The sequence below is a fragment of the Penicillium odoratum genome, assembly GCF_028828045.1.
Source record: "Penicillium odoratum strain IBT 22623 chromosome Unknown utg000003l_segment0_segment0, whole genome shotgun sequence".
Classification (NCBI taxonomy): Eukaryota; Fungi; Ascomycota; class Eurotiomycetes; order Eurotiales; family Aspergillaceae; genus Penicillium; species Penicillium odoratum.
In genome coordinates, this window is record NW_026643145.1 from 1,002,513 (window position 1) to 1,026,777 (window position 24,265).

The 24,265-nt window shown below is 45.8% G+C and overlaps 8 protein-coding genes across 8 annotated transcripts; 5 read left to right on the plus strand and 3 right to left on the minus strand.

Moving 5' to 3' along the window:
• Positions 1 to 907: 907 nt before the first annotated feature.
• N7520_003612 (uncharacterized protein) lies at positions 908 to 2,041 on the plus strand (the record flags this gene model as incomplete). The annotated part of the gene is made up of 5 exons (XM_057137547.1): positions 908 to 1,085; positions 1,149 to 1,219; positions 1,271 to 1,482; positions 1,545 to 1,675; positions 1,734 to 2,041. The coding sequence occupies 5 exons, from the start codon at positions 908 to 910 to the stop codon at positions 2,039 to 2,041; spliced, it is 900 nt and encodes a 299-aa protein (XP_056998012.1).
• A 3,209-nt stretch (positions 2,042 to 5,250) lies between these two features.
• On the minus strand, positions 5,251 to 6,161 carry N7520_003613 (sulfotransferase family protein; the record flags this gene model as incomplete). Its single annotated transcript, XM_057137548.1, has 2 exons — positions 5,251 to 5,975; positions 6,035 to 6,161. 2 exons carry the CDS (start codon positions 6,159 to 6,161, stop codon positions 5,251 to 5,253), a joined length of 852 nt encoding a protein of 283 aa, XP_056998013.1.
• Positions 6,162 to 7,017: 856 nt separating this feature from the next.
• On the plus strand, positions 7,018 to 8,461 carry N7520_003614 (uncharacterized protein; the record flags this gene model as incomplete). The annotated part of the gene is made up of 5 exons (XM_057137549.1): positions 7,018 to 7,263; positions 7,320 to 7,356; positions 7,410 to 7,486; positions 7,590 to 7,972; positions 8,032 to 8,461. The coding sequence occupies 5 exons, from the start codon at positions 7,018 to 7,020 to the stop codon at positions 8,459 to 8,461; spliced, it is 1,173 nt and encodes a 390-aa protein (XP_056998014.1).
• Positions 8,462 to 9,933: 1,472 nt separating this feature from the next.
• Positions 9,934 to 11,677, plus strand: N7520_003615 (cytochrome P450; the record flags this gene model as incomplete). Its single annotated transcript, XM_057137550.1, has 7 exons — positions 9,934 to 10,017; positions 10,079 to 10,198; positions 10,252 to 10,531; positions 10,594 to 10,690; positions 10,747 to 11,159; positions 11,213 to 11,450; positions 11,506 to 11,677. The coding sequence occupies 7 exons, from the start codon at positions 9,934 to 9,936 to the stop codon at positions 11,675 to 11,677; spliced, it is 1,404 nt and encodes a 467-aa protein (XP_056998015.1).
• A 1,037-nt stretch (positions 11,678 to 12,714) lies between these two features.
• Positions 12,715 to 14,458, plus strand: N7520_003616 (cytochrome P450; the record flags this gene model as incomplete). Its single annotated transcript, XM_057137551.1, has 3 exons — positions 12,715 to 12,927; positions 12,990 to 13,422; positions 13,539 to 14,458. 3 exons carry the CDS (start codon positions 12,715 to 12,717, stop codon positions 14,456 to 14,458), a joined length of 1,566 nt encoding a protein of 521 aa, XP_056998016.1.
• Positions 14,459 to 15,425: 967 nt separating this feature from the next.
• On the plus strand, positions 15,426 to 16,607 carry N7520_003617 (pectate lyase family protein; the record flags this gene model as incomplete). The annotated part of the gene is made up of 4 exons (XM_057137552.1): positions 15,426 to 15,778; positions 15,836 to 15,921; positions 15,974 to 16,059; positions 16,143 to 16,607. 4 exons carry the CDS (start codon positions 15,426 to 15,428, stop codon positions 16,605 to 16,607), a joined length of 990 nt encoding a protein of 329 aa, XP_056998017.1.
• A 1,660-nt stretch (positions 16,608 to 18,267) lies between these two features.
• Positions 18,268 to 18,949, minus strand: N7520_003618 (uncharacterized protein; the record flags this gene model as incomplete). Its single annotated transcript, XM_057137553.1, has 2 exons — positions 18,268 to 18,829; positions 18,927 to 18,949. The coding sequence occupies 2 exons, from the start codon at positions 18,947 to 18,949 to the stop codon at positions 18,268 to 18,270; spliced, it is 585 nt and encodes a 194-aa protein (XP_056998018.1).
• Positions 18,950 to 21,300: 2,351 nt separating this feature from the next.
• N7520_003619 (uncharacterized protein) lies at positions 21,301 to 22,494 on the minus strand (the record flags this gene model as incomplete). Its single annotated transcript, XM_057137554.1, has 4 exons — positions 21,301 to 21,463; positions 21,534 to 21,619; positions 21,675 to 22,145; positions 22,210 to 22,494. 4 exons carry the CDS (start codon positions 22,492 to 22,494, stop codon positions 21,301 to 21,303), a joined length of 1,005 nt encoding a protein of 334 aa, XP_056998019.1.
• Positions 22,495 to 24,265: the final 1,771 nt, after the last annotated feature.

Genomic DNA, 24,265 nt, shown 5'->3' on the forward strand with positions numbered 1-24,265 from the left:
CTACATAACGCTTATCAGACATCTTAGCCCACGTGCTGAGTGATATCCTAATTCCTATTGGTGTATCAAGATTTTTAGCTTTTGTGATGTACTTTAATACAGTACTCTTCATGCACTGCCATTGGCGTTCTGTAAATTGCCAATGAATTCAAGATTCTACACAGCGCTAGGCTGGTTAGCTGGCAAGATGAAGAATCAGATCAGGGTCAAAAACACAAGTCCTTGCTGCACGTGTTGACCAGCCGCCATCCGATTTGTGAGTATGGACGGGAAAAAATTCCGACAAGCTGTGCATTATGAAGAGGCCAAATCAGCTTCCAGGGATCTTGCAGAATCCCCGCCATACCACGGGAAATCCCGCGCCCCGCTAGACCCCGTTCTACCTGTTCCCCACCAAACAATGGCCAACTTTTATTTCTCACATTAATTACTCACATTACTATGATGGGGAGATGAAGATGGCCTCGTCATATAAAATTATTAATTATACAGAGAGTTCTATTCTTTTTGTTGTTAGTGTATATAAGACTTCGTGCCAGAAACCCTATCTTGAAACGCGATGTTACTACATAATATATGCGATTCCTTAGTATGGTTTTAGTGCTATCGACTCTGCCGCTACACGTGGTCAGTTGTGAGGATACAATACGATAAATTGATATTACGATGATACTACCTCGCTTGTATCCTCGGCTAGTTGAATAATAACGGGAAGTAATGAGATTTTGAAAAAGTCTGGAACAATTATAGTAATATACAATAGTGCTGTGGGTGAGCGTATATAGCTGGAGGAATCTCCCTTATAGACACAGACTAGATTTTACCGCTCAGCTCCATCCGACCTTGGAATTTTCAAACATCCCCTCCAGATACGATGATTTTCTCGAGAACTATTGCGCTTGTCGCGATGGCATCGGGGGTTTACTCCCAGTCGCAATACACTTCTACTGCCACGGCTGCCGTGGCTAAGGCAGCTGCCACTGCGTTGACTCTGTCCCCTACATCGAGTGTCGCCGGTTTGACTTTTGATCGCTTTGTTCAGATTTTTCTGGAGAACGAAGATTACAGTGCGGCTATCAAGGACAGTGAGTGACATCTGATGTCCTAGGGTTCTTAAATAGACCATATTTTGATAACTTGGAACCTAGCCAACCTCGCCTATCTTGCGTCTCTTGGAATCACGCTAACAAATTATTTTGCTATTACCCATCCCTCTCAGGTAAGATGACCCAAGCTTGAGAGTTGTATTTTTTCTCACATGAATTCTTAGCCCAATTATGTCGCTGCTGTTGGTGGTAACACCTTTAGCATAGCTGACGACGATACCCATTATATCTCTTCGAGTACCAAGACGATTGTTGATCTCCTGGAAGATGCTGGTGTCAGCTGGAGTTTGTATCAGGAAGATATGCCTTATTCTGGGTTTGAGGCAAATTACGCCAACCAAAAGACTGGTGCGAATGATTACATGCGCAAGCACAAGTGAATATCCCAGCATCAAACTCAGGGCAACGGCGCAAAGACACTGACAAATGATTCCTAAGTCCCTTGATGAGCTACAACTCTGTTACCTCAAATACCGATCGTCTTGCCAAATCGAAGAACTTCACCATGTTCTACGAAGACCTGGATAACAACGAGCTACCTCAGTGGATGTTCATCACCCCAAACATGAGTATGTATCTCCCTCCTCGCTTCAGATATTCTTGGACTGATCTCAATGTGACTTGTAGCCAATGATGGTCACGATAGCTCCCTCGCCACAGCTGGAACTTGGTCTCGTAACTTTTTGACTCCTCTGCTATCCAACGAGAACTTCAATACCGACAGCACACTGATAATCCTTACCTTTGATGAGGGCTTAACTACCGGTACGAATCAGATCTATGCTGTCATTTTGGGCGGCGCGATCTCAAGCGCAAAAGTTGGTACCACGGATGACACCGCATATAATCACTATAGTCTGTTGAAGACTGTGGAGACCAATTGGGACCTAGGAAATCTTGGAGAAAACGATGTAGATGCCACTGCATTCTTCTAAAGATTCAAAATTATTAGACTGGGGTCAGGTGACCCCAGTTCGCTCTAGCGCTTGCAGGTCTTAGCTAGATCCCTCTTTCTATCTCTCTATCTCTCTATCTATCTCTCTCTCTCTCTTCTTGCTACCTCTTGGAATACATATTCTGTCCCTTTCGCATGCTTCCACACTACCATGTAGCAAAAATTCACCCTTTCCTCCAGCAAAAGCTCCCAGACCGGTTGATTAAAGGAATTAATGTTTGTAATAAGATTGAACCCAACCTTCTGGCCGGTCCAGAGAAGGGTGCATTCTAGGTCTTGTCTAATCGTCACAGGTGATCTCAGGAATGAGATGCAAGGAAGCAATTCTGAAATGTTTGTCAGCTGGTGATATTTAATAAGAGAAAGGCGAGGGTCAAAAAATCATCAGTTGGGAAGAAAAAAGATACAATACCAAATTGTGAAGTTGTTCAAGTGGGAAAATCGATTTCAAAACTTGTTCGGGAAATATAATAGTACTTAAATATATGTGCCTGTCTGAAACATTTAAATTGGGCCTCTTATACGTTGTTCAGCCTTTGTGGACAATCTGATTGATCATAGTAGATCAGTAAGTTGTCGCTTGTATCGCTGGTATTGTGTATCGTGATAATATAATTTAAGAGGTTGATTCATTTAAAAGTTATTTGTGTTATAACAAATTCTTATCGAAGCTATAGAAGAATAGTATGATATAATTGAAGAAGTGTTTGTTGATATAGGAGTATCAAAAATAGCCTTTATTATGGTGTTTTGGGGTGCGGCGCTCGCCTGTGAAATACGTTATGGAAAAGGGGAACGCTCGATGGCTGAACGCTCTGACGACGTGCGGGTAGAATCACAGGGACAAACCCCACCAAACTACCTCGAGAAAGGGCCTCGAGAGTTGTCGGATTTTTGGACACCTGGTAGGGGCGAAATGGGATATTTGTAGAGTTTGTATTCTCTAGTACTAGCTAATCTGTACTGAATCAGTATGTAGACCCTACAGAAACCTTTCGTTGTCGGACGCCACAGCGCTGAGATTGTATTATGAAGATGGGCAAATAAGTGCGATCGACAATAGGCGCAAAACCCGGGACAAATGTGCACTTGTAGAAAAGCTCTTATGTTTTCTTCTGGATCAGGGTTGTTCGGTTCAAGACTCGAACGTCTATACACGGGTGGCTAGAAGTCAAAGGTCCGAGCAAACACTAGCAGAGCTAGTGCTGAGAGATACAGTCCTCACCAATGCTATTTGCCACGCGAGCTACCCGCTTATATCTCGTTTGATTGCCGAAAGGGGCTGATGTTCATGCCAAGCATGCCTGGTATAAGCCTTCTATCACCGGCTTGGATAGTGGGCTAGTAACCGCTTTACATATCGCGAGCCTTCCTTGAAATCCCGAAGGGATGCGAGCCAACTAGACCATTGTGGCGATATGAGTCTGGCAGAGATGGTCGCAACCGTTGACAATGATGGACGAACCCCATTCCCATGGGCGTTGGTTGGCAGTCTTGATAAACGGAGGTTGGATGCTAGAGATGACCAAGAAAAGATCACGGATCATATGCTAACAACTGTGATAATTCAGATATGATGAACGCGCGAGACAAAATGGCGCGACGATATTCGATTATGCAGTGATCTCTGATGCGGGTCTTGATAGAATCATACCGGTGGTCAAGGTTCTTCTTGGTTTAGAATCACTCCCCTCTATCATAAAGGCCCGCGACCATAAGGGCGAGACAGTTTTTGAGAAGGCGATAGTTTCCCATGCACTCCGATTTGGTACTCCTAGTGAGCAGCTTAGGAACTGACTTGAAATTTTACTTTAAAATGGGGCCGATGGTGGTGGATGCAACAACAAAGGGCAGAATTTGCTACACATACTGGTGACTCATTTCGGTGATACTAGCTCTGCGGATATTGCGATCCTGGAAAGACATTTCGAATTCGTCAATGTTGACAAGGCCGATTCCACCGGTCGTACACCACTCCATTATATGGCGAGGTTTCTCAATCGAATACATACCGTTCGCCGCCTAATAAGTCGGGGCGCGAATGTCAACGCCGTTGACAACAAAGGAAATGCACCTCTGCATGCGGTGATGAGCGGGAAATTAGTAAGGTGGAGATGGGAAAAAGGAGATTTTGACGCCTTGAATGTGACAAGTGATTGTCGCGCAAGAGCACGAGAGGAGATGACCCATATTTCGGTGAACGCTGGGGCCTCGATGGATCGTCAAAATGCAGCTGGGAAGACGCCGACCCAGGTATTCATTGAGTTAACAGAAAAGAGGAGAAAAAGATGGGAGAAGAAGTTGGAACGACATGTGGGACTTACTATTGAAGCATTCATGGATGATATATCGAAGAGCTGAAGTAAGACTCTAAGCTTCTGTGAAAATTAGATCAGAGCTGGTTATACGACCGGTGGAGAGCCCATAGAAAATAATATACTTAGATGGCTGCTGCTGCCAGGGATACTGAGCAATCCCAGTCTCTGAAATCTCCGTAGAGGTCATTAAACGCTGCAAAAGACGTGCTTGGAGTTTGATAGCTGTCCATGAATGGAGAGATTATGAGGATCCTAGTGCTGTTAGATGATATATATCGGTTGTAGCTAGTGAGCCGAAATGTGGTATGAAGAACGACCTAATACTGAAGAATATAGAGATTTTCCATGGGATAGAGAGATTTGATATATCTCCATTATTACCAGACACACACCTTGAATTAAATTGCGAGTAACGAATATTCGCATTCTAAATTTGCAAATTTTATTCGTAATTACGATTATTCGTAACAGTCCCAACTGAAAGGCTTGGCCATCAAAGGAATGTGGAAGTAGATTGCCACGGTGATGAAAAGAAGATCAGGTCAAAAAGAATAATGGCCTGTCGATGCTCGAGCTATATACGAGAAGTGTCATTAAGCCCGGGTATCTAGAGCTCAGATACGCATAAATCAATGTGATAATATTAGTTGTGATTGTTGTATGTTTTGTTTAGAATTTTCCAAAATTACATCACATTCGTTTTTTGGAATGGCGAAGAGTCGCGATATCTTAGTGTGCACAGACAAGCACTGTCTTGCTATCTCCATGTCGGTGACTTGAAACATCACATCACTCTAGACGGCAAGGTCCCTGCTGAAGGATCTCAAAACTGAAAGATTAAGCAAGAAAAATAGCAGACAGCGAGCGTTGCCTAATTCTGTTTGGCCTTAAAAACCAACCCCACAGCTACCAGTGGAGCCAATATCCAAAGTAACACCTTCCACGCCAAGCGCTTCATCCCGCGCTGCAATACAATTTGAACCTTCTCATCCAGCCACTTTTTCTCGTTCAGAAACGGGAATGGCACGTCCGGTATAGGCTTTCCTAGAAACTCGCATAAAGGCTCCCATCCATCGCTGATCTTGTACTCCAGCAGGCGATCGGGAGGTGTAAGCCTCCGCACAAGTGCGTAGTGTTCACGGTATTTATCCCTGCTCACGCGCTTCGCATCTTCAGGATTATCAATTCCCAGCCACCCACGGAATGTGGACTTATGCACATGTCCAAGCGGGTGAGTGAACCACCGATCGATGGTGTAGATGACCGTCACGAAGGGATCGTAAGTGTTCTTGATCACGCTGTTCATCCAGCTCTCGTACCAGGATTCGATATCTCGCTCAACGAGGATAACTTTTGCCTCTGGGTAGGCTTCTATCAAATCGTCTGCAAACGCAATGGCCGGCGTATCTGAGGAAACGGCGCCGTAGTCATGAAGCAGCTGGTCAAATTCGGCGCGTCCGTATTTTGTCCCCGGTGCGTTGAAAAACTTTCGATCAATGGCTTCCTGCCACATCTCAATGTCGCCGAATTTGCTGGACATGAATTGAGTAGAGTGCCAGCAGGGGAGTCCTAGAATTTCGAGGGCATTGCACATTGCTATTGTGGTTTTTGTAAGTGTCATTACTTTCATCTCATGGGTGATTAACTGGACTTACAGGCAGTACCTGTTCGGTTAAATCCTAGACAAAGGCATTCTAAAGGAACAGTTCGCTTCTTTCCTCGTGGAGATTCGCTGTTGACGGGACGGAACAGTTCCGGGTGTCTATCTTGCGGGGTGGCCATCGCAGATACGGAAACCTGGAAGAGGATGGTTGAGCCAGCGAAGAATTACAACAAATGTTTTTTTTAGTGCAGATGTCTGTATCAATGTGAGCACAGGGACATTCTTATATGACGATTGATCGCCGAAGTTACTCCTCAAGAAGGTACAGGGGTCCTAATTCGCCCTTGTGGATTCCTTGTCTTTGCTGTGCTTACGGAAACCCCTGATTACATGATCACGTTAGTTTTGGCGCCGTAACATACTGAAAAGCTATTGCTTATTAGATGACTGACTTACTGCTCATACCCATCAATCGCTTCACGGCCACGCTTGCGGTAAATGAGAGCCACACAAAGTCACACGTTAATAAATACCAAAACAGACTATTTTACGGTTTTTAAAAATGGCAAAAACGGGGCAGTGTAGTATGATCGTCAAGCTGATAAAACGCCACTGTATAGAGTTTATGGGGCCGAAATCAAAGTTACAATACATGTAACACAGATTTAGTATCTTTCTAGTTGGGGGCGGGTCTTACCGAGATAAGAACACTAATGCGAGCGAGTTCAAGATCACTGCCACCAGTTAGATCAATTGGCCCCCATTTACATTCCAAGGCCAGGCGGACCCCACGACGCAAGGGCCCTAGTCCGATCTAACTGTAGACGCGCTGAAGAATCCAATGTGATGCGGACAGATACGCCAACCATCTTTGAGGTGCATACAGCACGGGTTGGATGAAATCCAAAAATGGTATTTAGCAGGTCTTCCAAGACCCGCCACCATGAGCTTCTTCACACTTACTTTTACATATACTTTTACCCTCCCCAAACTTCTCTTCTTCTCTGATCATCCCCTCTCTAATGTCAGAACATCATGACGTCTGCCTTGAGTCACTTAAGTTCGCTGGATCCCGCTGAGCTGGCTCACATCCCCGCAGGAACCCCACCAGCAGGCCAAGAGTCGAATCTTGTTGACCCGAAATCAGAGGGTTACCTTTTCCTGGTAGTCGGCAGTTTGGTTATGGGTATCATGTATATCACTGTTGGCATGAGTCTTTATGTCAAGATTAAGATCCGGAAACGGATGGCTCCTGACGATTGGACCAGACTAATATCCACGGTTTGTTTACAAGTCCTCCGCATGAGAGGCTTGACACTGATCGCAGGCCTTCACAGCTTGGAGCTACCTTCTATTTTATCACCTGTCTATTTGGTGCGTCTATCTTACGGCATTCCGGCGTTTCTATACTGACTCCATGACTCTAGCGATTGTCAAGGCCAGGTTTGGCACACACATGTGGGATCTGTCGGTCGCCCATATTTTGAGTGATCCTTTCATCATTGTAAGTGCAAGCTTCCGGAGGTTTACTTCTCAAAACGAGAGACCAAAGGAGAAGGTCATGACCTGAGATGGATTCTTTGAAATGCTGACTATAACTATCCTAGACCGCTTACTTCTCGAATTGGCAAACAGCCCTCGTGTGGCCAGTTGTCAAGACCACTTTCTTCCTCATCTACCTCGACATGTTCCGAACAGTTCTATGGCAACGTTACGCCATTTACTTCGGACTATTCGTTAACTGGGCTTTCTACATATCCGTCTTCATCGCCACCCTATACTATATCAGTCCGGCACCGGGCCAGTCGTGGCAGGCCTCATTTGTGTCAAACCGGTACAACGAGTCTCTACACATCTCGATTCCTATAGCTGTAGGAAGTCTCATCCTTGATATATACCTTCTGCTACTGCCAATGGCACCTATCTGGAATCTACAGCTGAAAATGAGCAAAAAGCTCGGAGTGATGGCCGTATTCGCGACAGGAGTGGTGTAAGTTCTCTTATTATTCGCTAATGACAAGCCAAAGGATACTGACCAAGCCCTCTTAGTGCTTGCGTTGCGTCCTCGCTAAGTATCTACTTCAAGACCGTGTTGAACTCGCATGAGTCCGACTTCAGTTACTACAGCCTCAAGGTCTTCATCATGGCGATTGTGGAGATGTGCGTGGGAATCACTGCTAGCTCCATGCCATCAATGGCTCTATTCTTCCGCCACCATGGCCCACATATAACACGCTTCTTTTCCCGCCTTACCCGCTCGTCCGCAGCCTCATACCACAGACGCTCGAAGACTTCAGATGGTCACTCCCTCGAAATGCAGGTTTCCGACCGGTGGCCATTGAAGAATGTCGCCCCATCAAACAAGAATCGATACAATGGCGTGAAGGAGTTGGAAGATGATGACAGCGATGGTGGCGATTCCGGTGCTGTTGGAAACTATCCTCATGTGGAGACGAGGAGCCCAGAAGCACAGGTTTAATCATTGGTGGGGAAATTCGTGTATATAACTTGCCACGTTTCTTGAATTATAACCTCTGGAGTGACAAGACCCGCCACCCAACTGGACGATTAGTAGATTTGAAAGCTTGGAGCGTGATCCTTCAGATACGAAAGTGGGGTTAATAGGCTATGTGACTTTGAGTGCGTGGTCAAATGCCTAAGTCCCCAAGGAACTTTTCGATGCAAAAATAGAAAAATTTGGCATTATGATAAGAAAGAAGTAGGAAATACGCAAGACTACAGAGGCGAATAGAAATATGGCCATTAGCACCTAAGATAGAACCCTTAGAAAGTGAATATTGACCATCTGCCAATCCCTCACGTCGAAACTATCTTTTATTTCTCAGATGTAAGTGATATTCAAAAGAAACTTCCTTTTTGAAATGATCACTGCTGACTAGAACTCAAATATGCATACGAAAAACAAATCAGTCAACCAGGTCTAAATTATTTGCTTTTTAAGTGACCTTCCTGGTGGGAATAAGTGACAGATTGTGACCGCAGACTCATGTTTTAGTGCTTCTCATTCGATCTGCGGCAGGGATACCCCAGAACTGGGGGGAGGGGAAGGGGGTACTTTGACCTCCAAGACACGGGTATTGGTGATAAAAGTCTCATCTCCAAGAAGCAAGGATACACCGTGACCCTGCATTGAATGCATGAACCAATCAGAATGAATATTCAATATTACACATAGCGCCAAGTAAAGCTAGTAACGGACCCGTATGAAGAGATGTGCGGTCTTCCTGCACGGTATCCATCTTAGCCCCCAAATATGATACGTTCCTTCAGGCCTGAAGAATTCCCATGCTTACGTTTATAGAAGTTCCAAGCTGAGAATTCCTTTTATCTGAGTCAGGATATAGACACCTGGAGGCTGAGTGGGGGCTTTTTGTGTCAGGCAGTGTCATACTCAACCTGTGACTGGCGGCATTTTCCGAACATGGATCTCGACATACCGAAGGAGGTTCATGTCCATTATCGGAGTTATGCTTCGCTGTGGGGCTTTAATCCTGAAGGCTGATTGAGCTTGTCACTACATTGTTGGCTCCACTTGCTATTTGCCTTTTCGCCCCCATGGCAGTGACAAGCTTACCGCCGCCACCATGTACGGCGTCCTATGTCATCTTGCCAATCATCAGTGGTGGGGAGTGACGGAACTTGGTAATATGGAGCTAGAAATATTCTAGCTAGTAGGCCTAAGAGATAGAAAAGAAATTAAATTGATAAGTTTACGTATATATGGACAGGACATCTTTGGATTCAATTGATTCCAAGGTTGCACACTTCTCTATTCGCGCATTCCCAGGATTCGCCATCATGACTTGGGAACTTATTTCTTCATGGCTTTTTTGCCTTGCCACTATTACACTTGGTCTTTCTGAAATTTGCTTTGCACTACAGGTAGGTCCTAAAACTTTCTATTTGTTAATCTTGTGGTTAACAGGATACATGGAACAGACTTATAAGAGCTCGAACTATCTTGGGCGTTCCATCACCAAAGTGGCCCAGTGTCCCCAGATCATAAAGGACTTTGTAAGTTTCCTTCTCTAAATATGCGTACTTCCCATGGCTGACTGTCCATAATAACCCATAGTCTAATGGCAAGTTCTACCGCCCTTGGGCTACTCAACCCATTCTGGTTGATCCCACACGGAAGAAGATGACCGAGCTGAGCGAGACGGCCATTCTCTCACAGCGCGCTGTTTACGCCGATGTAAGCTATCGATGCAGCATCCCAATACTCTGCAGAGGCTGATGAGGAAATAGATGTTCGGGTTCAAGCACACAATGAATATCGCACACCAGGACGAGATGAAAATCACACGAACGAGATCTCGGCTTTACGCTCTAATTTTAAGTGTGCGAGGGCCGGCTCAGCTAGCCAATCTGTACCCTTATATCCAAAATCGATTGGATCGATTCCTGGGAAATGAACTATCCCCAGTCAGGGTGGACGAAGATGGCTCTATTTGTGTTCCTCTCGCGGAGACGTGTCGTGTCATGGCCTCACGACTGATGTCCGTGATTTTTTTTGGAGAAGAAATGAGTACGAGGTCTTGGAGGAATGATAAAATGAGAAAAGAACACTTGCTAATCAGAAGTTGATAGCATCCGACCCCGCCTTCCTCAAGGCCTTATATGACCAGCCCCAGGAAACTGTCAAGTGCATGGCTCTTTTCCAGCTTCTACCGCGCTTCATGTCACCGTAAGTCATGGAAACAACTCTTCAGCAGAGCGTGGGCCATTAACGACTAGAAACAGTCTGGTGCACGCAATCGTTACCCGTCGTGGTGCGGCCATGAAAATGATTTTGAATTGCGTCAACCCCGTGATTCAAAGCGAGACGAAGAATTGGGCTGAGCACTCTGGTTTGAAGGAGCATACACTCCTCTACCTACTTACTACGGAGACCCAGAAAACTCGTGACTACTGGACTCCTGAAACGCTCACACAGGCCATGACAGGCCTCTTGTTAGCGGCTTCTCACCAGCCCTGGGTCAATCTTCACATCTTTCTCTACCGACTTTGCGCTTCCCCAGAGTGGCAGGACATCTTGCGCAATGAGATTCTCGAGGCACAGGCAAAAGAACCCTTGACCTACGAGCGACTAGCCGAGCTTCCTCTTATGGATAGCTTCATGCGTGAAACCGCGCGTCTTGTGTCCTTGGACAAATGTATGTCTTACCCCTTTTTTCTCTCCTACCTGCTCTGACCTCCTTTTGCCAAGTGAACATCCGCCGCAAGGCTCTGCAAGACTACACCTTTGAAGACGGAACCACGCACGTCCCTGCAGGTGCTACTGTCTGCGTCTCCTCCTACGCCGCATCACACAATGCCGCCACATATCCAGACCCGGAAACCTTCGATGGTCGTCGCTTTGTAGACGGCCGCCACAAGGACTCTACACATCGATACTCTGATGTCTCCGAGCAATACTTGATCTGGGGATACGGATCGCTGGCATGGTGCGTCTTTTCAGCGTCTATTTTGCCTCTTTCTTCTTACTAATTCTCGCTTTAGTCCCGGTCGCTTCCACGCTGCTTTCGTTCTCAAACTAGCTCTTGTTAACCTGCTGCTCCGCTATGACATCCGACTTGACGACCTGAACATGCGCAGCCATTGGATGTACGAGGCATTCAGCATGCCGTATGAGTCAACCAAGGTGGTACTCATGCCGCGAGGATCAATTTAGTATTTGGCAATTGGCTTTTCGATTTTTACCCAAGGAGTTTAGGGGGCCTGGCGCGTTGTTTTAACACTCGACACACTTGGAGTACATAGGATAGCATCTACAAGAATAATCATGTTTGAAGTGAGATTTGAGTCTGCAGTCCACACTATTGCAAGGAGCTTAACCATCTGCACGGATTACTTGGTGCAATCTGTTTCTCATTCATCATGCTGGTGATCGTTTCAAATATCGTTTTATCATTCCAAGTATCGTTTTAGATAAATCATGATGACAATTTGTTCAAAGCTGAGAAATATGAAACTAAAAATGAACGATAAGGAAGCCACATGACCCCGTATCTGACAGTGATTTCTCAAGCCATGGTCTATACTTGTCGGAGTTATCGAGAAAGCTAAACTCACGGCCCCCACCTAAACGCCACCCGCGTCTCTGTTAGAACGTCACAGCGGGAAGAAATTTTTTTTTCACAGCCTCTTTCTCGTAAAAAGTGATGAAAAATGATGATATTGGATTATTGGGGGCCATTGTTCTGAAGAATTGTGGCAGGGGATGTATTTCAACGGTGCATGGGCCCACGGATAGTCTAACCTATCAAACCACCCGTAGGATACTTGGCTACTGTCTGCCGGCATTTAGTCCGAAGCTTCGCCAATGATGATGCACAAACCATGCGAAGTTTTACCCACCAATCTGGTTCGCCACATGGGCCCCAGCCGCTTTCGGATAAACCCCCGGAGAGCTTTTCCTTGTTTCTGCAAAGGAATTATCTAGCTTTGGCGCTTGTATTATTTAGCGCAGGGACCGCTTCTTGGTCCCTCGATACGTCTCATTACAGAACACTATAGCCATCTCATGGCGGTGTATAATTTAGCTGGGAAGCTTCGCAAGGGCAGCCAGTACTGGGACATTTGAAACCCGCATACTATTTACAGATTTCCACATTAATACTTGGTTAACATGTGAATATATAGCCTCTTTCTCTCATTCCTTACTTTTCTTGGTTCTCGCTATTACAATTTCCCGCAAAAGGAAACACCATGACAGTTCTGGCCATATTTCCACCCATTTACTGGTCACTTGCCGTTCTCTTTTTATACTATATCTGGGACTTGGTTGTCACCAAACGATTGATCTGGGCGCAGAAGGAACATCCTGTCGTGGGTAGCCCATCCTGGTGGACACCACGAGCGATTCTTAACTTGATCTTCGCCACCAAAGCCTCACGTTTACTTGAGGAAGGATATCAAAAGGTAGGTAAACGGAGAAAAAACTCCATACTTTGACAGATACTAACTGTTTCCTTTGCACACAGTTCAAAAATGGTACTTTCCAGCTTATCCGGGCCAATGGAAACATTGTCATCTTGCCATTGTCGGCCTTGGAGGAACTTTCTCAACTGCCCCCTACTCTGGCCAGTCCAAATGGGGCTCTGGAGCATGATCTGGTGGGAGAGTACTCTGGTGTGAACGTCATTAGCCAAAGTCGCATTCACCACACGATAGTTCAGCGCAAATTAACCCCGCGACTACCTTTGCTCACGCCAGCATTGCAGGATGAGCTTGAAATTGCCATCACAGACACTTTTCCCGCATCGAGCCGGAATCAAATTGAGGACTGGACAGAGATCAAACCATTTCACTTGATGGGCCAGCTGGTGGCACGTCTCTCTGCGCGCGCGCTTGTTGGGTCAGAGTTCTGTCGTGATCCAGTCTGGCTAGACATATCACTCTCGTTTACACAATGCCGTAAGACTCCCCTATTAAATCTTTTAGGTTACTCAAGAGATACAATAGTAAAACACTGCGCTCAGTGAAACGCATCTACTCTGATTTTATCAAACTCCATGCTAATCTTTTTTCAGTATTTACCACAGTCATAGTCCTACGAACATTTCCCACATGGACCTACTCAGTCCTCAGCCGCTGCCTCCCCAGTTACTGGCGTGGTCGGGCCTACCTCCGCAAAGCTCAAACTGTGCTCGGCCCAGCAATCCAAAACCTCCTTAAGCACCACGACGAGGGTACTTTCACCGCACAGCCCACTGACAGCGTGATGGCCTGGATGATTGAAGGCGCCAAGGGCATTGACCGTGACGCCGAGATGCTCACCCGTAGCGAGGTTCTTCTCTCCCTCGCCTCCGTCCACACAATTCTCATCCGCCTCACAAACACACTGTACGACCTCGCCGCACACCCTACATATATCGAGGAACTTTGTGCAGAAATCCAAGACCAAAAAGAGAAATGGACCACCGACCCCATGGCCGCATACTCAAACCTCCACAAACTCGACAGCGTCCTCCGCGAGTCTCAGCGCTTAGCACCAGGGACTACGCTGGGACTAAAGCGTTTGCTTCGTGAATCATACAGATTCACCTCAATATCTCCACCCATCACTGTCAAAAAAGGCACGATCGTGGCATTGCCAGTTATGGCGATTGAGAATGACCCGGCTTATATCGATGAGCCTGGACGGTATGATCCGCTACGCACGTATCGGCGTGGGATGGGACCGAGAACTACTAGCCAGTGGTCGAATCAACACAGTTATACCGCTATCGATAGGACTGTGTTGGGTTTTGGATATGGGAAGTCAGCGTGTCCGGGTCGTTTCTTTGCCAGTTTGGTGCTGAAGATGGTATTGGTTAAACTGTTGACGGAGTTTGACTTCAGATTAGTGCCGGGGACGAGCCGACCAAGGAGCTATGAGGTGCATGAGTTTCTGTTTATGGCACCGTGGGAGAAGTTGCAGATTCGGAGGCGGTGCTATACCAAAGCTTAAAAATAGGGGGCAGCGATGGTGATTGGAGTGTCAAACCTGTATATACATGTTAAAACATTGAACATTCTATGATCACCGCCGGTTTATTTCACTACACATATGACACGGGTCTTCAATTGAGCATAATGCCTTTTTGGGTTTTCTGATTCAATTCCATGTAGTGATGGCAAACACCGATGAACGCCAAGTCTCCTGCGCAGAACCCATCCAGTATGGAACCTTTCTTAGAATGCATTACACTTTAGCACCGTTGATTTACCCATTCGTGGAAACAGTGTATCATCGATCTCAATTTGCTAATGCCAAGTAACGGGGTCTACTTTATCCGTCGCATCAGGTGGTGGTGGTGAAACGGCAACGAGACTTGGCAGTCCATTTCCGCGGCGGACACCAAATATGCTTGAAACATTCTCCGCGCTTATTAGTGGGATTAGTGTTTCTTGGCCCGAATCTTCTTGGATTCGGTTTCTTATTCCTGCCAAGACTCTTGGCTGCATGATTCAGGGGAGGATGGAAATTGAGAAATTCCACCCCTATAATCTTGAAGTTGGTCTCTGCCCAGTGCCGTGTATAGTTTTGGCACGGAAACTTCCCAAACTGGAAAAGCAGCTGATTGTTTTGTGGCTGTGTTATTGTTAGTTAGTGAGGTCTGCTCTGGGTATTGTTTGAAAAAGTGCCAGCCAAGACATTACTACTTGACGGAAAATTGCTCTCCATCGGTAAAAGTAAGCAGTGGTTCATTGTAGCAATTTTCTTTGGTTTCAACTATATAACATGTTTAAAGTCCGACCATATTGACTCTCCAAGTCTCTTTGCTTCATTCCAAGCTTCTTCTACCCAAACTGAACTGCCTTTATTATTCTTTTCTTTCAAACTTTTAGGTCTGGTCACCTACTCAATATTCTTCCTTGTCTCAATATTACCCTTCCACTGTTCTTCATCATATTTATTCTGTTCATTGTTCAAAATGGTTGGCAGCAAACTTCTATCTGCTGTCGTGGCGGGCTACTTGTCCAGCCTGGCTTTGGCTGCGCCGACGCCCACTACGAACAACGTCGGCAAGTCCTTCGACAAGCGCGCTTCCGTGAGTGACGCGGCCTTCGGCTATGCTAGCCAAAATGGAGGTACCACCGGCGGTTATGGCGGAACTACCACCACCGTTTCCTCCTACGCTGCTTTTACCTCTGCTGTCTCTGGTGACAGCAAGAAAGTTGTTTATGTCTCTGGTCCAATTTCAAAGACTGCAGATCAGGTCAAGGTTGGAAGCAACACCAGCATTATTGGAAAAGATTACACCGCCATCCTAACCGGATTTGGCCTGTGAGTTCCGTTTGCTTTAATGAAAACCATAGGAGCAAACACTGATTCGGGATATAGTTTGGTGAAGGAAGAGTCCAATGTGATTATTCGCAACTTGGGTGTTAAGAAAGTCCTTGCTGATAACGGGGACGCTATTGGTGTCCGTAAGTTAATATTTTTCAATACTCTCTAAAACAGACACTAATTTTCATGCAGAGTACTCTAACAACGTTTGGATTGACCATTGCGATGTGTCCTCCGATCTGGACCATGACAAGGACTACTACGATGGTCTGATTGATGTAAGCCCTTTCCAGATTGAAAAGCAAGCAGTGGAACTTCTACAAATAAGTTCAATTCTGACAGCCGGTATCGTTCGAAACAGCTCACTCACGCGGCCGACTATATCACTGTCTCCAACACCTTCATTCACGATCACTGGAAGGCTTCTCTCGTTGGCCACTCCGACAGCAACGGTGACGAGGACACCGGTCACCTCCACGTTACCTACGCCAACAACTACTGGTACAACATCAACTCCCGCGCTCCTTCCATCCGCTTCGGAACTGGTCATATCTACAACAGCTACTACCTTGATGTCAGTGACGGAATCAACACTCGTGATGGTGCCCAGGTTCTTGTTCAGTCCAATGTTTTTGATGGTTGCAAGAAGCCCCTCTACTCAACTGATGACGGCTATGCTGTTGCTACTGACAACGACTTTGGTGATGGTGAGAATGATGCCGAGACTGGCACTCTCACGACTGTTCCATACTCTTATACTCTGCTTGGATCCTCCAAGGTCAAGGCCGCTGTATATGGAACCGCTGGCCAGACTCTCACTTTTTAGGGAGTCTAAGCTCAACGAAAGTGTATTTTGGAGAATTGTGTCTACGGGCTTTCATTTTTGCTTGAAAATGTTAAGTAATATTGTCTTTCAGGGTTCTTGAAGTTTAAGTACCGTTTGTCTTCGCTCATTCGCTTCAAATCAATTTTTGTCAATTTACGTTCGTTTCCAAATTTTATTACTTATCATAATCAACTTCCTTGAAAAGACCTTGCTTTTGAAAAATAGACATCCGAGCTATCTGGTCGAAAAATTGAGGATATCTCATTTAGTTGATTCAGATGAAGGCTAAGCGCAATTTGCCTGCGCTCCCTTTTGTTATCACTCCCTCTCTAGCTTAGCAATAATTAGTCAGGATAGAATCATCCTGTGGGATAGAATTTTTCTCTTTCACTGTCTATTCTTGGTATAATTCAAATTTCTAAGGAAGATTATTTATGAGATTATACAGCTTTTCGAACATACGAGCTTTAGTCTTGATTAGGTTAATAGTCGCTGATAGGGGAGCGGTAGGAGGAAACAGATTTATGTTAGATGAGATTATTAAGCGAATACTTAAGATATGATCGGATAGTATCAATTTAATTCCAGGGTACTATATACGCTGTAGATTAGATATAGGCCTACAAACGCCTGAAATCTTATCTTGGTTACCCAAGGAGGGGCGGATCGCCTACTAGGGAGGCTAGGAAGGCTCTTTCCTTACTATAGACTCAGATTTTAAGGTCTGTATCACTTATACGATAGATCAAATAGGAGAGGGTAAGCTGAGTAATACTGGAGCTGTGGAATATATCAGGATGATATATGCTATCCTGGGTCAGCTGGATGCGGACGATTTGAGTTATTATTCATATGTAATCCTTACTTATTGGATATCAGGGTAATATGATTATAAGTGCACCGGATTTTCTTTTGTTTCCACTCCGGCTTAGATGGTTGTTCAAAGGCCAGTTTTTACCGGAGCCAAAGCCAAATAGATTCCTAAAGTTTTTATTATACGAAGATTGAGTTGTATACATGTAATTTATTATTTATGTACATCTCTGAAGCCATAAAGCCTTGAGTAGTTGAAGTTGTTCTTGCGAAGCACTTCCTTCACGGCCATAGATGCTGAATTGACTGTTCCAGCAAGCCATTATTTACGGGATCATGAGATCAAGGTACATTTTTTTCGGCTGTAATAAACAAGACTGGCAGCTGGTTTGACTCTGAACCCAAGTAATATTTTGCAGTATGCGATTGTGGGGACGTGATCCGAACGGCTGAGCGGACGGGAAGCCTTGTTCTCCACACCCTGTCGTCGTATGAACTGGAACTCCACTCGAACTGGTTTTTATCGTGCAGACTGTCAAATCTCGAGTCCGCAATTTACAAATCGAGACTAAGGGTAAGAATCAAGGGAAAGCAGGCAAGGTTATGTGATATGTAAGGCTGGTTGAAAACGTATAGAGGTTAGGTATTCCCCACATCCTTTCCTTCAGCAATTGCTTATCTTAGTAATTGTTCCCTTCTGTCCATCTCCTTCGTCGTTCCAAAATCTCAGGAGAAATAAGTTTGCTCCATTTCAGTCCAGTTCCATCTTCTCCTAAATGACATCATCGTATCACAGAGAGCCATTGTTGACAAAGACCATTGCACACAGCTCTGTAGGTGGCCAAGGCTACACCAGACAAATAGCACAGGCAATGGTATATATGGCGAGACCCCAGACACTCATTTCAGAGCTTATAGGGGAAACAAGATTTCTTGCGGCACCTTTACTAGTTTTAGATGAGCTCGCGGAATCTGTCCCTGTAGAGCTGGTTCCTGTACCAGTCTCTGTAGAGCCGGCTCCTGTACCAGTCTCTGTAGCAGATTGCGCTGCAGTTTCCGTGTTCACCGCAGTGACAGCCTTCGCGTTGTATGGAACCGGAGAAATGACAGAGGTGTAGGCCGGAAAGAGCGAAAATGTGTAGGGTTCGGGAGCAACCGTTAGACTTCCAGCATTCGTGGTGTCCGATAGAGGTGCCGTTCCAGGAAATCCCGATGGAAGTTGACCTGGGTTGTACCACGTGGTTGCCTCACTCTCGAATGTGAATGAGGCCTTACACTGGCTACCGGTTCCGTCGTCGAGAATAGAGCAATCGTCAGAGGCCGACTCGTTATACCCAAACTGAAGACTGCTGATCCATGTGTCGATAGATAGGCCAGAAAGATCGTTGTGTGGACACGCTTGAATAATACTATAAAGTGCAAAAGTGAAGAATCATCAGACGAAGGGCTCAGATTCGTTGATATGGACATGATTGTGAATTCTCGCAGGGTTGGTGCATCACTCACTTGGACAAAATCGATGACTCCATGCAACACTCACAACTAGCGGTAGTGCTAACACCATCAAAGACATATGCGTTACAGCCATTTGACACGTCTAGGTAAGTCACCGTGTAGTTTCCATAGACATAACCTAGATTGCACACTGTGTTTAAGAGCTTGTCAGTATATACGCTGTAGCTATTCCAACCTTAAATTGTAGATCAGCGTCTTACCGCATCCACCAGGCGCGTTGTCTGGTGCAGGGTAGTATGGAATGTAAGAGCCTTGCACCCTGTCCGCACCGTCGAGGTACTGTAACACAGTTCCTTGATAAGCGCACGAATAAACCTATAAAAAATCGACGTCAGGAGAGATATATCAAAAGGGGGATCTTTCAATACCTGATTCCAGCAATCCGTCAGCCAGCAACCGATATTAGCAGCCAGCTGAGAATATCCACAGGCTAATTCACACTCCTGCAGCGTGTCCGCATCTCCGGAGCAAGTTTTCTGTGCGTCTGTCATGCAAATACTAAGCTGATCGACATTATTTTGGTAGCATTGCAGATAGGCGCTGGGGTCAACACAGCCATCGCCATTGGGATTCAGGTTTGATGCGTCGGCGTTGGCTAGAGACAAAATCCCAGCTTGTGCTAGAACAAATGATCTTAGAAAACGCATGATATGAGACTCTCCAGGAGTTTAATGCTTAGATTCCATCAAAGTTCAAAATTTTTTGGTTCATGGAATCGACCGGCTCACATTGTGCTGAACTCATTTAAATCCCCCCTCACCCTGGGCGGCTGAAAGCTGCGGCTTATTCGAAGTTGGTAAAACTAACCGATAGCTCTTGCCCAAGGTGGACCCTGCATTTTCAGGGACCAAATCAAAAGGAAGCTAGAACTCTCCAGGCTTAGTGCTTATGTAGAGGTAACCAATCCTGTACCGGTATCTCCAAGCCACTGCCTCGTACAGAGAACTCCATATGTTGAAGCGGCTTAGGCCTTGCACGAAGGGCCCACTTTGACAGTAATTTTGACACAATACGCCAATCATCGGATGTTCATCCTTTCCGCCTATACTCCTCACTCGATTACTTATCCACCTACTTCCCTCTTTGATCCTCATAAGAGATTCAGAGCAGAAATTGTCTTGCTTATCTTCCAGCAGATCTTATAGCGCGTATTTATAGCCCCTTTTGGATTCTATTTGATTGAGACGCATAGGCTTTGGCTAACAATGGCGTTCCACGTGTTTGCGCTTACCCCTGATTGCATGGCTTTCCGCCTGTTCTTTTACCCAAATAAACCTTTCACCCACTGGATAAACAATTACTGAATGCCTATTGTTCCAATTCTTGTTTTAGATCAGCTTCAGTGATAAAATCCTAATTTGCAAAAGGTTTAGTACATTTACCGCACAATCCCAGCAAATTGTAATGTGTTTTTGGTAGTCTATGGGCGGTGTAGGGGAAGATGCAAATCCATGACTATGTCAGATCGGGCTAGGTTCGGAGGGCCGGGAGTCGGTGGCGCACTAGACCATCTAGTAAACTTAAGCAAACAAAATATAACTGGTAAGCCTCGCTGATAGTAGCATCCGGACTATGCCGTGGTCGAAGCTAAAGTCCGACGCATGATTCGTGTACATACGAGGTGACTGACCAAAGAGCCTTCACTGGAGAAGACTGACGAAGACTCGTCTCGGGGTCGACATATACTAATTTCTTTATCTGATTGGCTGGCACAGTCATAAAAACAATTTCAGTTAGTCAAATCCTGCCGGAAAATTCAATTGATCAGTCTTCTAATCAAATGTGTCTATTAGAGAAGATATTACGGAGCTCGTCTCTTTGATCTCAGTCAAAGTTTGAATAGTTGCCATTTAAAGTTGATATCAGGAATCTTGGAGATGCATCTCGTTTCATGCCTTGGAAACCCTAGTCATTTCGAAGAGTGTCAGACAACCCACAGCTTGAGATAAAGAAACACGATCCTGAATTTTCCAATCAACAGCGTCTTGGATAAATTTTACTGGGGATTGTGGCTGATCCAAAAGATATCTAAATGGGATATACATGAATAGTTTATAGTCTTTTTACTTTCTACATAGAGGTAACATTCGAAAGTGAGAAAGCGAAGTAGTAAGGTGTGACTTTGCGGGGAAAAGAAACCCGAAAGCCATTAAAATTAGTATATTTTTCATGAGCTCCCGTCAGACGAGACGCCAAGCATGATTATGAACAAATTAGTACTCTCTGGTACCAGGAAGGAAGGTAAAAGAATTATGGTATCACAACCATCTACAGAAGATAAAAAGGGGGAAGGTGAACAGCACGATACTCCGTCTAGCTGTACGTGAGTCTTCGAGAAAGGAACGTACGATTAGCAAGGCCACCATCAGAGTTCGGTCATCAAGTACGGCCAGCCGTCTTCGCTCCAGCCCAGCTGGTTCCAGCCATACCTGAAACCGGCGTCACCATCACCTCCAGCCTCCTTTGTTTCGAGCGGGTAGTACTGATAGTACAGGACGGGGCCGAGCTCCTTATCATTCAGGACACCCCTGAAATTTCTGGTTAGCAGAGACTCCCGGATTTCATAAGTGTTTATGAGAAGTGATATTGGCGACTTACTGTCCACCAGGGGCGTAGATCTTTTCATGGCTCTGTAGTAGGATTGTGCCGCCGGAATTCAAGCAGGAAGTACCAGACATATCGTACTATATTGGCGCGGGTTAGCGGATTATCATTTTGGATCAGATAGCGAGCGCTTACAAAGTCTCCGGTTCCACTGGTGGAGCGACACATGTGGATTCGGTACTCCTCTCCCTGTGCGGGGTAGGTCGCCGTGTATCCGTTAGCCAAGCCGCCACTGTACAGAAGATAGTAATAATCCCCGTGTTGGAACATGAAAGAGGCCTCCTCGCGGTGGTTGAGACTTGCATTGAACGCCAACTGATGTGGAGTCGCAGAACCGACATTGAGCGGACTAGCCATCTCGACCTGATAGAGGTCATTCCAGTAAGAGCCGAACTGTAAGTACTCCTTGCCATCGATGGTAATCCAATTGGGGTCGATTCTGTTGTAGTTGTTGTTGGGGGGTAGACCTATCTCCCCGTGATCGGTCCAAGAACCTGGCTCCATGGTCGTAGACGTGGCCACGCCAACCTGTGAAGTCTGCGTGCCGATCTTGGAAACCACGTAGTACATATAGTAGATACCATCTGAGTAGTGTACGTCCGGAGCCTTTGGATCATAAGTCAGTATCCTGCATGACCATGTTTTTCTTATTGGTGTTTAAATTGCGTACCCATGGGTCCATGCTGTCGGCACCATCCAACTTAATTACTGAGCCATCCGGCAGCGCGGCGCCCAAATCATCCCACGGACCATCAAGTGAGGGCGAGACCATGGTGTTAATTCCCGTCCCAGTCGAGAAGCGGAAGTACATTCCATCCAACTCGCGCTGAATCATCCCCGGATCATGCGTCCAGCAATTTCCCAAACAGTGATTTGGAGGCGGATATGAGGGGGGCACATATGCCGGAGAAGCGCTGGCAAGCGCAGCTATGCCCAATGCAAGAATCGTGAACATGATGGTCAAGGTAAGCCGCTCCGAGATGGTAGAGGATTTAGAGCCCGAGAAAGGGGCGAACGGGCAACGAAGGTAATCCAAAAAAAGGACATTTTTCGCGAGCGAAGGACAGCATTTATATCTCAAAATGCTTGCTTTAGGCCCATCTTTCACCCTGGACACTGTTTTGAGATCCAAGGTATGCTAATAATCGCTCCATTCCTGTGCTTATCCATTCTATGCTTATAAGACAGATGTCTGTGCGCATTAAAGCACTGGTAGGCGCGAGCACTTAAGCGTTGATCCCACCGCAAAGAACAGAAATCCACCATGTCCAAATAAAGGTCGGGATTTGTTGGTCCATTTTTCGGGAAAAACACGGGTTGTCGTGCATTATTGGGAATGGAATGTGAGGAAACAATGTCGGGTCAGTGTGCCTCCGCAAGCGATGCGTCAGCGTTCATGGTTTGCCATGAAAGAAAATGGATAATGGAACCAGTAAGCAACATGCGAGATTATAATTTGATGGGATGGCTAGTGGACTCAATGCAGTTATAACCGCCATGACCAGAGTGGGAAGATGGGGTTGAGAAAGGATAATCAAACAAGAATAAACGTTGATCTGGACTTGGCATCCCTTGGAGAGTCCACCAATACCAAGGCCGACGTTTCCTTGTCACGCTGTGTTCAGAGTCTCGGTCAATCAATACCCTTGACATCGCTGCTGAAACAGGAATTATTCAGAGGCATCGACTGAGGGTCTAGAGCTTTCCCCACGCCATAGACTCACACACAGCCTTGCCCCTAAAGCGCCATTATCGTTTCTGGACCTTTGATATTGATTGAGACTGCTCTGTCATAGATGATGTCTGGCTTTCTTTGAAACAGACAATTCCTGTGAAACACATGCTTTCGGGTGTCCTATATCTAGAGCTGGTGGTTTGTGGCACTCCACTATTAAAAAGAGTGGAAATGGATCGGCATAGAGTATTATGCTTGGTTGAATGGCCTTGGCAAAATTAATTCCACGAAAATCTTGATACGGCCATCGAGTATATATATCCCTTTCGTCACGAAAAAAAAAACACGAGCTTCAAAATTAAAACAAAAACCAAAAACATACAACAGTCAGGATTCGCATGTGGTCACCCACCATACTACTAACTAACCGGCGTGTGGCTTAAGTACGGCTGAGCGGACGGGAAGCCCTGTTCTCCACACCCTATGGTCGTATGTACTTGAGAACCTGAGAAAAGAGAATATGTAGTGTAGTATGATGTCATTGAGATTTGCACCATATGGCGAAAACGGCTGGTATTGGAGATAATATACGCTGACTATGGCTAGGTTCCGTCCCCCTATATTTCAGTTCTGTTTCTGAAATGGAGCATTTCAGATTTTAAGTAGAATTAAGGAGGTCGAGGGCGGGCATGGCAAGTTCCGCGAGGTTACGAAGAGTCGGTATAAGCTGCGTTTTAAGGAGACCTGCCGGGTTGACGGGGGTCTGTGACTTATTAGTGTCATTCATTAGCCGTCGGGAAGGGACTGACCTTTGGAGCGATCGCTTTGCGATCTACCTCTGGCTTATGAAATCGCACATACGCATCATCGTCTGGCTATTCAGATTGCCGGCGCTGCCTCTAGACTGGCCGGCCTGCTGGAGAAGGAGAAGTAGGATGATTTATTTGGCTTTCTCCTTGAAGAAGTTGGCACCATTGTGCAAGGTGAGAAGCGTTTACATATTACGAATAGGGCATAATATGAAGAATCGGAGATCTGGCTCGGTGAATGG